Source organism: Falco punctatus (assembly GCF_963210335.1).
Source record: "Falco punctatus genome assembly, chromosome: 6".
Taxonomy (NCBI): Eukaryota; Metazoa; Chordata; class Aves; order Falconiformes; family Falconidae; genus Falco; species Falco punctatus.
In genome coordinates this window covers 82122840-82135842 of record NC_137585.1, presented here as the reverse complement: position 1 = coordinate 82135842, position 13003 = coordinate 82122840, and the positions used below count along the sequence as shown (strand labels likewise).

At 37.2% G+C, this 13003-nt stretch overlaps 1 protein-coding gene across 3 annotated transcripts in view; it reads left to right on the top strand.

Moving 5' to 3' along the window:
- Nucleotides 1-13003, top strand: part of FAM3C (FAM3 metabolism regulating signaling molecule C) — a 33463-nt gene that overhangs the window by 14624 nt on the left and 5836 nt on the right. For 2 of the 3 annotated variants that reach the window (XM_080393979.1, XM_080393977.1), the window contains exons 2-5: nucleotides 3776-3837; nucleotides 6609-6713; nucleotides 7867-7896; nucleotides 8310-8433. In XM_080393979.1, coding sequence (XP_080250105.1) covers nucleotides 3825-3837; nucleotides 6609-6713; nucleotides 7867-7896; nucleotides 8310-8433 — 272 coding nt within the window. In that variant the 5' untranslated portion in view covers nucleotides 3776-3824. The remainder of the gene's footprint in view (nucleotides 1-3775; nucleotides 3838-6608; nucleotides 6714-7866; nucleotides 7897-8309; nucleotides 8434-13003) is intronic. The other variant, XM_080393978.1, reaches the window with a different exon arrangement.

The window sequence follows — 13003 nt, the reverse complement described above, 5'->3', positions numbered from 1 at the left end:
CTCAGAAAGCTCTTCAGCAGATGTGGTTGGTGAGAAAGGACATGTCCACACCTTTAGCGTTGAGTGAGGTCGTAGGAAAAGGAGAGCACACTCCTCCAGCCTCATGAAGAGTTGCACAAGATTTCTTTGACAAATAGGAATATTGGAGGTTTAACAGGATAGCTGAAATTCACAGTGATACTCATCCTGTGAATGAATGTGTGTGCCCTGTGCAGGTATTTGACTGTGCTTACTGTAACTACAATTTGTTCTGACTTAAAACACCTTTACTGCTGTCTGTAATAGATACAGACTTGCAGTTTGCCACACCTCTCCTTCCAGCAGGCCACCCTGGGAAAGAACAGCTTCCCTTCTCTTGGTGTAAAGGAAAACCAGCATCTGAAGGCACCAGCTTTAGGTTCTTCTGCACATCATTTCTTGTTTCAAGGCACTTGGTGCTGCATGCGTGGGATTTTTTCATTTCTACTGCCTAAGTTTTAGACCTTGACTGATAAACCTCTGAAGTTCTGCACTAAGAAAACAATCTGCAGGAAAAGAAAATCCATGTTTCACAGACATACTGTATAACGCTTCCCAGAACTTTCCATTTTACTTTGACTTCTAGATATTGGTCACCTCTATTGCCTGTTTTTTGGTGCTCTCCTTGGCCTTTTCATCTGTGTAGAGTTCTGCTGTACTCATCTGATTGCTGTCTGTAGACCCTGCTAGAGACTGCACTGCTACCTCAGTCTCTGACAAGTGATGGGTGTGAGGCTTGTTGTACTGCCTGGCAAAGATAAATTATGCTAATGTAGTAATAAAGTGATTATTTATATTACTGGGCTTTCATAAGTCAAGAAGGTTCTGAAGTTGCAATTATTCTGCCCCGCTTGATGGAATCTTATATCAGAGGAGAAAAATAGTGTTTGGTTTTTTTTAGCCCATTCCTAAAGCAGTCAAAGGAAAAAAAAAGTGTTTGTGCGTCTGAGTCTGAGCAACCTTGGTTGTGGTCCTGTGTTCTTTGTTTTTAAATGATCCTAAAGCACTCACTTAGAAACTCCAAATCCATGTTTATATCACTTCTGTAATTCCCATTATGAGTTCTAATGGGGGATAATGGCCTATAAGTATTCATAAGGGCTCGTGGGCTGTCCTATTTTATTCCTGTTCTGTCTTGAATTAAAAAAGACCCTTTAAGACAGTACTGTATAGGAAGAGGACTTGGCATTCATAAATTATTCCTTTGCAGCTGGAAAATGCTGTGCAATGTTTTATCTGTACTGTAGAATTCCTGTATTTATTCTGTAGATCAACCCCACATTTTTTTGATATGCTGTAATTTAGGCGAAGAATCAAAATCACTTTTAAAATTCCTTTCAAGTTGAGGCGTAACATACTCATTTTTACTACTTCTAAATCAAAACCATTTCACACTTAAAAATGCATCTTACCTGTTATGTATTGGCTGATGGCAACAAATAATAATCAGACACAGGTGGGTGGGTGTGCTGGGATAAAGGCATTCTGCAGTCAACATTGGATTGTGATCATTTCACTCTAGTTTCTGTTGATTTTGTTCATATTCCTGCTTTCATGTCTTGAACTCATTATATGTTTTTGTTTATAGTGTAAAAGAAGTAACTTTTTTCCAGCACTGGCTTCAAACAAGCTTGTGGTTGTTCAAACTACAGACAGTGTTTATTTTAATGTTGATATATTTCTTGGGGCGGGGAGGGGAGGGGAGAGGAAGTTGCTTAGAATAATTCTGTTCACAGTTATATAAAATGAGTTTATCTGCCCTGGAAGATTCTTTTTGCCTTCTTACAAGACAGATAACTACTAGACTTTCACTGAAAGAAGGTATTATATATGGATGTGATATATGTGGTTATAAATATTATGGACATACTATGTCTGTAATATGCTATGTGATTTCCTGTGTAGTACAACCTTAGCATTCAAGAACATTTGTCTGCTTTTCAAACTTCATTGATTGTTTTCAAATTCTTATGAAGTAGAAGTATTTCTATACTTGTATTTGTTTTTTTCGGGTTTATTTCTCTGCTGGGTGTTTTCTTGGAAACTCTAAGCAACAGAGCACAATGACAGTGTCTGTGGCAAAGATGATCGGACACAATTCATGGAACTTAAAAATAATGAGTTAAGTGAAGGCAACAGGTTGTTTGCTTAATGTCAGTTTCTCCTCCCTAGTGTAGACCATGAGATCCACTTTTTTGATCTCCAAATTATTATTTGCATTTCCTGACTTTTAATAACAGTAATTTTTCAAATAATTTCTAAAGATAATGGTTTTTGGTGATTTTTGAAATCATCATAGGACTGCAGTGTTAAGGATGCTGTAGCTTTTGTGATGGGGGCGTAGGAACAGCTACTTGGATTAGAATGGTAGTTCATTATGTGATTTCAAATTTGGCCTTAATGTAGATGATCCAGCAAGATCCCTGAATGCCAGTAGTTGGGGTTTTTTTCCATATTAAATGTATTTATGCAGCAAAATACAAACTTAGAAATAGGGGGGTTTAATACAGAAGGGAAATACTGATTACAGACTGTGATTTGTCTGAATGCCTTGTATTTTTGAAAGTAACTGAGGGCTTTTTCTTATGATGATAAGAATAGAAGCAATGAGATGAACAGTTCAGGTAGCATAATGTTTTTGAGCAAATTCTAGTTTTAGTTAATTTAAAAGAAATTTTTACATGCTTAGTCTGCTTAAATGTTCTAAAACAAATTACTGTGTTTCTAATAGATATGTTGTATTTCATTAGTAAAGATTACAATGTTTGACACACCTGATTTGCATAGACACCGTGTCAGTGCTGAGGGTGTCAAGTGGCTGCAGGTGGTCGTCTTTGCTCTGTGCTTCTTGAATTGGGAGCGGGGGGGGGGGGGGAAACTTGAGAAAGATGATGTTCAGGCTCCGTGCAGTGTGGGCAGAACATAACCGTGGTGCAGAGCCAGCAGCAGCTGTGGCTCTGCAGGCAGAGGGCAAGAGATCTGCTACAGTCCAGGGACAAGGGGTTGCTTGAGAATGCAGTAGCCTTTGAGCAGTCTGTGTAGCTTGTGGCCTGTCCTGACTTTGTGGTGGCAAGCTCTTCTCAGGAAGAAAGTTTTTCGTGTGCTTATGTGTTGTTTGCTCATAGGTGATGATTTTCAATTTGTTCTGAAATAGTCTCAGTTCTAGGCTGGTGCTTCTGTCAGCATTGACAATCACGTGAATCTTCTGAATGCTGCCATGAGTGGCAAATGTATTACAATTCTGTAATGTGCAGATTAAAGTATTAGGATAACCTCCTTCTAGTTTCATTGAGTGCAGTTGATGCAGTATCCTAAAGGCCAAAATACTTTAATCTTTCTCTCTTTAATGCATAGTTTGCTAGGTTATATTACCAAATAACTTGTATCTGAAAGTTGCTAGGATTTTGAAGCAATGCAGATGGAGTTGTTGATGTTTATCGCATAGTTTAGGAAATCAAAGACTGCTTGTACATAGCACTATTAAATACTTACGTTGCAGATTGAAGAGTTGAAAGTATAATGGAATTTGTAGCGGATTTGATTAAATTAATTTAACGTTTTTTCAAAACAGTTGTTTTGTGGAGTAGCAAATGAAAGCAATACATCAGAAATCCATTTTAAGTCTCATCCCTTTACTGTGAGTGTTAAGAATTAGATATTCAGGGTGATAGTAATTAATGTTATTGGCCAGAAAAATCTGTGTTGGTTTTTGCTTATTTGGCTGTAATTACAATTATGTGCCTTTTTTTTCCCCTAGGTGGCTATTTTGATGCAGTAGTGTCATTAGTGTTGGCTGAAGACTAAACATGAGAATAGCGGGTAAGTATGCTCAGTAAAATCAGACTTTTGCCGCTTGTGAAACAAGTGCTATAAACAGCATTAACAACTTGTGACCGTATGGCTTTAAAATAACCTTAACTGGCATAACAGGCACTGCTGTTGCATTTTAATTGATCTTTAATGAAACTCATTTTGGAATTTGGGACAGTCCAAGAGCAAGCAGCTGGTTAAAACGCTTCAGCTGATCTGCAGTGACTGATTAAGGTGCCATGACTTGACATACTTTGACTGCTAATTCAGCAAGATGATGAAGGAATAAGGAAATAGCCAGTTAATGTCTTAAGCAACTTTTTTCCATGCTTCACACCTCGATCAAAAGTGCTATGGACTGTTATAAGAGTGTGTGAAACTTCCTGAATGGTTACCGGGAGGTTGAAAGGTATAAAAGCCTTTTCATGGAGGTAAGTTACTGTTGTAAGGGTTTGAGAAAGTGAGTCTACTTGACAGAAGGTATAGTGGCTGTGAAAAGATCTTTGCCAATATAACACGGCAATAAAATATTATTTTTGACGTTTCCTTGCAGTAGAATAGCCTGTGTGGCAATTGAATGGTTTTGAGTTTCTGCTGCATCGTGCTTTTATCGATAGTTGTAGTGTTACCTTGCAGAAGGAGCAACTAGTTGGCTCTCCTAGGGGAGAATGACACCCTCTTTTCCAAGAGTTGCATGTTAACCTTCTTAATACATTAAATTAGTCCTGATTTTTGTCACTGTTTCTAAAGTTGTTTTATTAACCTCAAAATGTATAACTGGGAGCAACCTGCTAAAGTAAATCTGATAAAGAACTGGCAAATGCTGCAATTTTTAGAAGATGGCTAAATCATCTAGAAAATTACTTTTCCAAACCTCTTCTTTTTGTTTGGTTTTGGTTTTTTTCTTCCATCTAGCTACTTTTGTTGCCAAAACCCACAGACAAAGAAGATATGGCAGTTCCTGTAGAATGTTTAATCTGCAAGAAACAGGCTAGTTTTGGTTCAAGTGCTAGAAGAATTTTCTGGGAGATCTCGTACTTCTCCCTTAGAGGGAGTGCTCACAGTTCAGTTGAAAGGCTCAAGATGTAGAGTGGAGGGGATGGTTGGTACTCAGACTGAGTTCTTGTTCGTCTCTCCTACTATCTGCTGAAAGAACATGCTCTCCAAGTGCCACTTGCTAGATGACACATTCCAAGCTCTGGTAGCACGATGTCTTTGTAAGCAGTGTTGTTGTGAAAACCTTTTCTCCACTTCTTAATGTATGCTCAGATAATCTGTTTTCTTTAGTGCTTACACGTGGTTCATTTCCCTTCAAGTGCAATACCTTTTGGAGTTCCAGCATAGTATTTTACAATTAAGTTTGCATCTGCGTTGTGGTTGTTTTTTCACACATATGAAAAGGGAGAGTGGTTGAAGACAACTGAACTACAAGCAAAAAAAAAAAAAAGCTTTGTTTTTTTTACTTCATCTTTCTTTCCTTTTTCTATACACCCCCCCCCCCCCCCCTTTTTTTTTTTAATTTTAGCTATTTGGAAGGATTGATTAACATCTCTCAGCCTTTTGAAGGCTGAGCAGTCTGTCTATTTTAAGATTTTCTGAACAGCCCGTCACAGCAGCAGTCTGAGATCTTACAGGAGTACCTATATTTGGTTTTTTTTCTGAAGGGTTTATTTGGCTGGCAATGTAAGAAATGGAAGTATGCTCTAAGGTTGCTTCTTCCAAATAGTTTGACATACCACGGTGAGACAGGAAAGCACGATGTTGGATGTTGATCCGGGACCTCCTCACCTAATTTCTACTCTCAGTCAGTTAGTATTTTACAACAAGCTGAGAGTGGAGTATTCTGTAAAAATCTATTGAAAATAATGCTAAAAACGGTGGGGTTCATGGCAGTACCACATACACCTAGTTTTTCTATTCAGATGTAAAATGCCGTGGTTGTGTGCTTCCAGCCCCTCTCCCAGGCGATAGTTTGACTGCTCAGAACTGGAGGAACTTAGGCTTGGAAAACGTCAAGCTTACCTGAGGCTTCAACATATTAAAAGGGGGTGTGTGTGGTGGGGGGAGGCAGAGGTACTGCTTTTTATTACTTTTAAAATTAGCTCTTTTGCGTCTTCAAATTCACTTTTTTGAAGGTTGGTAATTTAAATTTGTTGAAAAGGAGATGAGGCAGGTTTTATTTTTGTTGTGTGGTTGGGTTTTGGGATTTTTTTTTAAAGTAATGCTCAGACCTGACTGGCCAGAGCAGCCAGCCTACGGTATATGAACGGATCCCTAATCGCTCAGTCTTGACCATGCATTGAAGTGGAGGTAACTCAGTTTGGGTGGGGAGAGTATTTGTGAACAGTGAGGAAGAAGGTATACATGGTTAAGAACAGGGAAGTGGAATGGGGGGAGGTAGGAATTTCCCTTTTGTAATTTCCTTTTTGCAAGTTAGATCAGCTTAGTTAATTTTGTTAAGCTGGATTTCCATGGAAAAGTCCCCGGTTTCTCCTAGCTGCTGAGCTGAATTGGTGGGCTCTGGTGTCAGACAAACACGAAGCTGGAGAAAGCTGGGAGCGGGGCATGTATTTGGTATGGTAACCCGATGGGCTTTATTATGGCACATTATGCTGTCCATTTCTTGCAGATTACTTCCGTTTAGGGAGTCCACGAATGACCATCCTATTTCTGAGTTCCCATTAATGTAATCTGATACATGTGTCATGTAGTTAATTTCGGTAAACTTAATGTTACTGTTTGCAGGTAATTTTTTGAAACTTTTCTTTGTTTCTGAATAGGTGCTGCAAAGTTGGTAGTAGTCATAGCAATATTTTTATTGACATTTTATGTCATATCTCAAGTGTTTGAAATAAAAATGGATGCAAACTTAGGACACATATTTGGTAAGTGATGACTTTGTTTTCTCTGAACATCTATTAATACATACTTGAGCCTTAATCAAGAATATCATATTCATTTTGCTTTAAGCTTGATTTTAGACTCTTACACTTAAGAATTCCATGTTTCTTTTTAATGTGTGTCCTTGTTATATATATATCTTATACATATATAATATTTGTATTATTTTCTGTATTAAATATTTAACCTACTCTCTTAATCAGTTTGATTCTTTTGACTGCCAAGTATGCGTAGTTTTACCTGTTTTTCTCTGTTTACTGGTACTTACAGTCTTAGTCTGGAATTGTAGACTAGGTGACTTGAACGATGGTTCTGGGAATCTGCTCTCTGCCTTTCTGTTTCTTAAGCAATTCAAAATTTACATTTTGGGTGGGGTTTTTTGCTTGCACAGGTACACTGCCATGTACAATTGAGTTTGCAGTAATAAAAACATTTCAGATGTGTCCAGGTTCTACACAGGAAATGATTAGCAGCTGAGGTGACTCAAAATTCAGAGTCTGTTTTGAACCAACTTTATCTTTAAAGGGATTTTTCATTACAAAAAAACAATTTTAGGTACATGGGCAGGGTTCATGCTGTTTAACTCCAGGCTGCTACAGTGTAAGCTGACATCTGAACCTGTCACCAGAGGCATCTTTAAATAATCATTGAAGAGACACAGATTTCATTAAATATTGACAGATATATTATAGATATGTGCATGATGAGGTCACTGGTGTCTCTTGCTATCACAGGAAAGGGACTCATCCGTGGTTGGGTTCAAATGCACTTGAGTTGCGGGCTGCCAGTGTTAGGTGGAAGAAACCCCTGTCCTGGTAAAGCTGTAAGAAGAGTACTAATTTAGCTTCACCGCCCACACCTCCACAAATCCCCGGTGGTCTTATACCTCCATGTGTTAATCGGAGTGTCATAAATTAAGGCAGTGCTTCTAAATGTGGTTCCCGATCACTTTCATTCTTCTGTTGTGTAAAGGTTAATGTTTTATATCGGGAACATAATGTTCAGATTTATTTGATACTTCATTTCAACCGGCCTGTTATTATAGGAGTACTGAAAGGTTTTAAATTAATAGGATATTTTATAGCAGATGACACTTTAATAGTAACATCTTGTAAAAATTTTCTTTCTGCATTTTAGCCAGATCAGCACTGGATGCAGCTGCACGCTGTGAGTGTTCATATGCATGTGTTACTGCTGTGACTTGCTTTCACTAATAATGGAAAGACTGTTGAATTTTCATAGTTAAAGTCTTAATTACACTTTAAATACTTTAAATGCAATCAGAAACTAATTTTCATCTTTTCCTGACTTTCCTAAATTTCTGGTAAAGTCTTTTTTGCTAGCGTTTCACTTGTAGTTTTATTTTGTGGCTTTTGATGACAGTGCCAGAGCAAGCAGCAGGGTGAGAATAAAAAGCAGAATAATGAGGTAGCGCAGAAACCTAGATTATTTTAAGCTGCTATGAAACTGAAGATGAGATAATGTTTGTCTTTGCTCTTTTCCTTGAATTAGTACAGAAAACTAGTATTTCTTTGTGAGCTTACCTGTGGCTAAAATCCTGTTTTATTTCCCTTTGAAAGCTACAAAACCTCCAAGATACAAATGTGGGATCTCTAAAGCTTGTCCTGAAAAGCATTTTGCATTCAAAATGGCAAGTGGAGCAGCGAATGTAGTTGGACCTAAAATTTGTGTAGAAGATAATGTGTAAGTATTTTTACCTGTTGTCTCCAAGTATCTTTTTCAGATGCTGCCTTGGATCCCTTTGCAGACAAAATAAGTAGTTTAAATGATGCTTCGTAGGTTTTGTTTTGCCAACGGTTTGACCACATGAAAAAATTATATTGCATTATAACTTAATCTCTGATGAAGTATACTTAATACTTGGCAGTAAATGCAGAAATGTATGGTATTTTAATACATGCAAGATAGCTGACACCTTCCAGTTTACAGACTTAAGTATTAGTTCGTCTTTGTCAGGCCAGATGCAAACTTGCCTGCAAGCAACATGTTCTTGTGGCTGTAATAGTAATTCTGCGAAGAATTGTATTTTTAAGTAATCACTGTTGATACCTCTAACTGAAGGTCATAGCTAAAACCGTGCTGTGGAATTGTCTTTTTCAAGTCATCTTATAAACTGTCTATTTCCATAGTACCAATGTCAGGACATATTTTCCACTTTTCTTTAAGGGATAACTTAAAAAGAAAAAATAAAAGGGAAAAATAGTATATTAATGATCAGTCATTATTTAATTGTGCTGATGCTAATTAAAGTTTTAATAAACTTCAATAAACTTAAAATAATTGTAAAATGAGGAAAGGAACTCTTGAAACACAGTTTGGTTTTGAGTTTGTCCTGTTTATAACCATATTTTTAACACAGTATTATCAGTAATACTGTGTCTAGAATATTGAATACCTTTCAGTAATCCCCATAATAGCAATATTAATAGGGTTTTTTTAGCCTGTTTCTTTGCTCTTAGGTTGTTCCTGCTTACTGTCACCCAGAGTGTGCAGCTTCGTATAGCATCATCTATCCACTCAATTTTGCATGTCATATGTCAGAAAAGACATGATGTTAGCGTTACTGGAAGGAGATTTTTTTTTTTTTCATATCAGTCACCCTTACAAGCCTTTGCTTTCATTTGCATTTAAACTACTCCAGTTTAGCTGTTCATCCCACGCTGTGTTAGTAACAGTGGTTCAGATGGCGTGTACAGCAGTTAGTGCTAATGAATTCTGGAGCAAATGGCAACTTCACTGTGAACAACATAACCCTATGTAATATAGTAAACAGGATAACTAATCTACAAGACAATAAAAAGGATTGGTTTACATTTTCCATCACTTTACTCGGTAAAGTAACTCTGTAAGATTAGTCTTAAATGATCTTAAATGATGGTATTTTTAGCACTAACTAGCAATTAAGATGTAGTGAAGTTGAAACGGGATCTTTTTCGCTGACAACTAAACATGTACAGCTTCTTCACTTTGCATTATTAGCAGAAACACGAGCACCATTCAGATTTCAAGGCGTTCTTACGTGCAGTTGACTTAGCTCAAGCTTGCTCTCTTGTGTAGGAGTATGTGTGTAGCGGAGCATGAGCATGTACTTGGGGAGCACATGCAAAGTGAGCACGAGCTCACGGATGACACATACTAACTAAAAGCTGCTAGGTTCTGCTTTCCATTCTTACCGATTTGCTCCATGACCTTGGATGGTCTCATCTAATCTCTCTATATGGTGTTTTTGTTGGTGTAACAAAACTTGCTACCTTCTTATTCTGCTTGCTAGGAAGCTTCATATCTGTGAAGACTTAGGGTGATTCACTGACTAAAAGTTGTGGGAGTGCGAGTAATATTTTAACTTCAGGATTGTAGGGTTTGGGTTTTGTTTGTTTGTGGGGTTTTTTTGTTTGTTTGTTTTTTTTTTTTCTTTTAAGGTGTCACTTACTGATGAGCTGAGGAGATTGTTGTTTCTGTCCAAAAAATAATCCTCTACTGGATATTTCACTGAAGAAACTGACGAAAAGAAAGTAGTTGCTGGCAGGAAATCTTTTATTCTTTTAATACTAGTGTGCACTTTAGTACACAGCTATTGGAGTCTGAAGTCCAGTTTCCCTTGGGAAAAATCTTTCCAAATTCCTTTGAACAGGACTTGTCATGTCTATTTAGATGTACACCCGAAAATGTTATTAATCTTCTATTATCTCCTGCTTTGCTTGCAAGATGTTTCATTTCTCTTTCAAAAGCTCCCATAACTTGTTGATTATAGATTGTTGGAAGAATTCTGAAACTGATGAACGGTTGCCCTCCTGTGAGAAAACCGTCACATTACAGCCTGCTGTGTTTGTGACAGCGCATGAGCTGTCTCGAGTGTGTAAAGTGTAGCATCTCAGAGCTCTAAAGTAACAGATGTCCTCTTCAGTAGGTCTTTTTTTCTTTTTTTTTAGCGATATTTTGTGAACTTGCTCCTGCAAAATGCTTTCTTCTGATTGCTTTGTATTCTTCTGTATACCCCCAAGACAAGGAAGCAGGGACAAATTTTTAACATTCGTCAATGATATTTACAGTGTAGGGTTTTTGCTGTGTATTAAACATAAAGATGTCACTTGGTTTATGAGAGCACTAAAGGTGCTAATATAATTCAAAATCCATTTAATTTCTCAGTTTTTAATTACATAGGTATTTTGGAGTGGAATAGGAATTCTGCTGTATAGGAATTCAGTTATAGCCTTGTTCTATATTGGAAGGACATAATTCAAATTAGAAAAAAACATACTGTAGTCATCATCAAAATGTTAGATACTGTAGCTGCTACTTCATGGGCTTTTTAGGAGAAGGAGTGACATCACTATACTTTACTAGCAACTTCTCCATGCAGTTTTACTTCTATTAAGAAGCCAGTTCCAAGACTGCCGCAGTAGCCTTGTAGCGGAATGTTGCGCTACATTCCTTTAATAACTAATAATTCTTGTATTCATATTTGCAGGAATTTTTTTTGTTGTCTGAAATCCGTTATAACTTTTGTTATGTACCTGTGGATTTTCAGTGTCTAGTCACCCCAGTATAGGGTATTTTTTGATTGGCATTTATTTACAGAGAATTTTGTAGTTAAAATAAAGGGAAGTTCTTACTCTTTTTGGTAAATGAAATGTCCACTAAAGTTTATATGAGCAAAGGAATGTGTTCAGAACTTCATTGCCTTTTTTCATTTATGTTTTCAGTCTTTATTTCCCATCTGTTTTTATTGTATATATACATGTACATATACAATATATATATATTGTATAACGGATGCTTAAATGTGACATGAAAGTCATGTGATCAGAGCAGAAATGATCCTCCAGTGGCTGAAATACTTCTGGAGTTCCCTACTAACTAGAAAATTTCAAGTCTTCTGTTCTGGAAGTTATTGAATTAAGAGTTTTAATTTTAATCAGAATTTTTTGGCAGATGGTATGACTTAGAGGACTGACAGAAGAATATGGACTCTTTCATCTCTGATTACAAATTCTTTACAACCGAAGTCACTCTGCCAAGAGTTGCCATTAACCTGTAATCTTTCATGGCATCTCTGAACTAGTTAATACTGAGTCTGTTCCTGATAGCTGTCTATTAAATTCAACATTCCTTTAAATTTTGCCTTCTGTCTTCATCCTGGATGCAAAAGATAGCATCAGAGAGGACAGTTTTTGTCATACTTCTGTGATAGACCGTTTCTTGTTTCTAGCCTGTCACTATTAAGTTACCATGACAAAACTGATGTTGCAGTTGTGTATGTAAGGATGTGGTCCTTCCGAAACTTTGCTTAGAATAGATGTTCAGACGTGACCTGACAACCATATGATTGCAGAAGAAATGTGAAAAAAGTTTTGAACATAACAGGATTGTGCGCATCTGCAGCCCCTTCCTAGAGCAAGCTACAGAGGTTAAAGAAATCTTGATCAGAATGGGATTAAAGCATCTGTTAGAATGTGTTTGTAATTAATGAGATATATGCACCTATATGCTTACGCAGTGGTGCTTTCATGAATCTCAGCTGAAGACTTCATCATCTTAATTATGTAATTGTTTCAACCCTTAGTCCTATTTCACCTTGTGTATGTTAACTCTTTTACTCCTAGCTTCAAAATGTTAATGCTGGGATATTTGGGGCCTGGCGGCAGAACAGATCTCTTTACACAGTACCAGTGAAAAGGGATGAGGAGGTCTGGAAGCTTCCTCTCACTGGAGTGGTACACCCACCACAGCCCATGGCAGCACAGCATCCTGGCCAGGTCTTCACATTCCCGTGAAGAATTCACATTCTTTACAGCTCTGGAAGGCTTCCATTTCACAGTGCATCTCTTCTCTCCAGCTCCTTTGCTACTTTGAGTTTTGCCAAGTAATTGGTGTCAATAGATTGTGACAGTTTTGTTGGAATGTGTAGCTGTACTTCAAGATTATATTCAACTTTTGTTTAAAATCACATCAGTGTATTTACTCTTTTTCTTGGATTTAGGTGTCCTGTTATAGGTACAAGTAGATAGCTGCTTTGACTTTCGTATGTGATGCTGCAATATTGATTTAAAATGCCTCTGTTCAGTTAGCTTTTAAACTCATTGACACATTTTTGTTCATCATGCGCTTACAAAAAAGCTTAAAATGTTGGTTATGTGACTGTGCTAAGCTCCTAAAATTATTGTTTCAGGCTTTTTAACTGCAGGGAATTTTCTTAACTACATTAACAGCACTTTTATTTTTTTTATGACACTTTTAATATACACACACATGT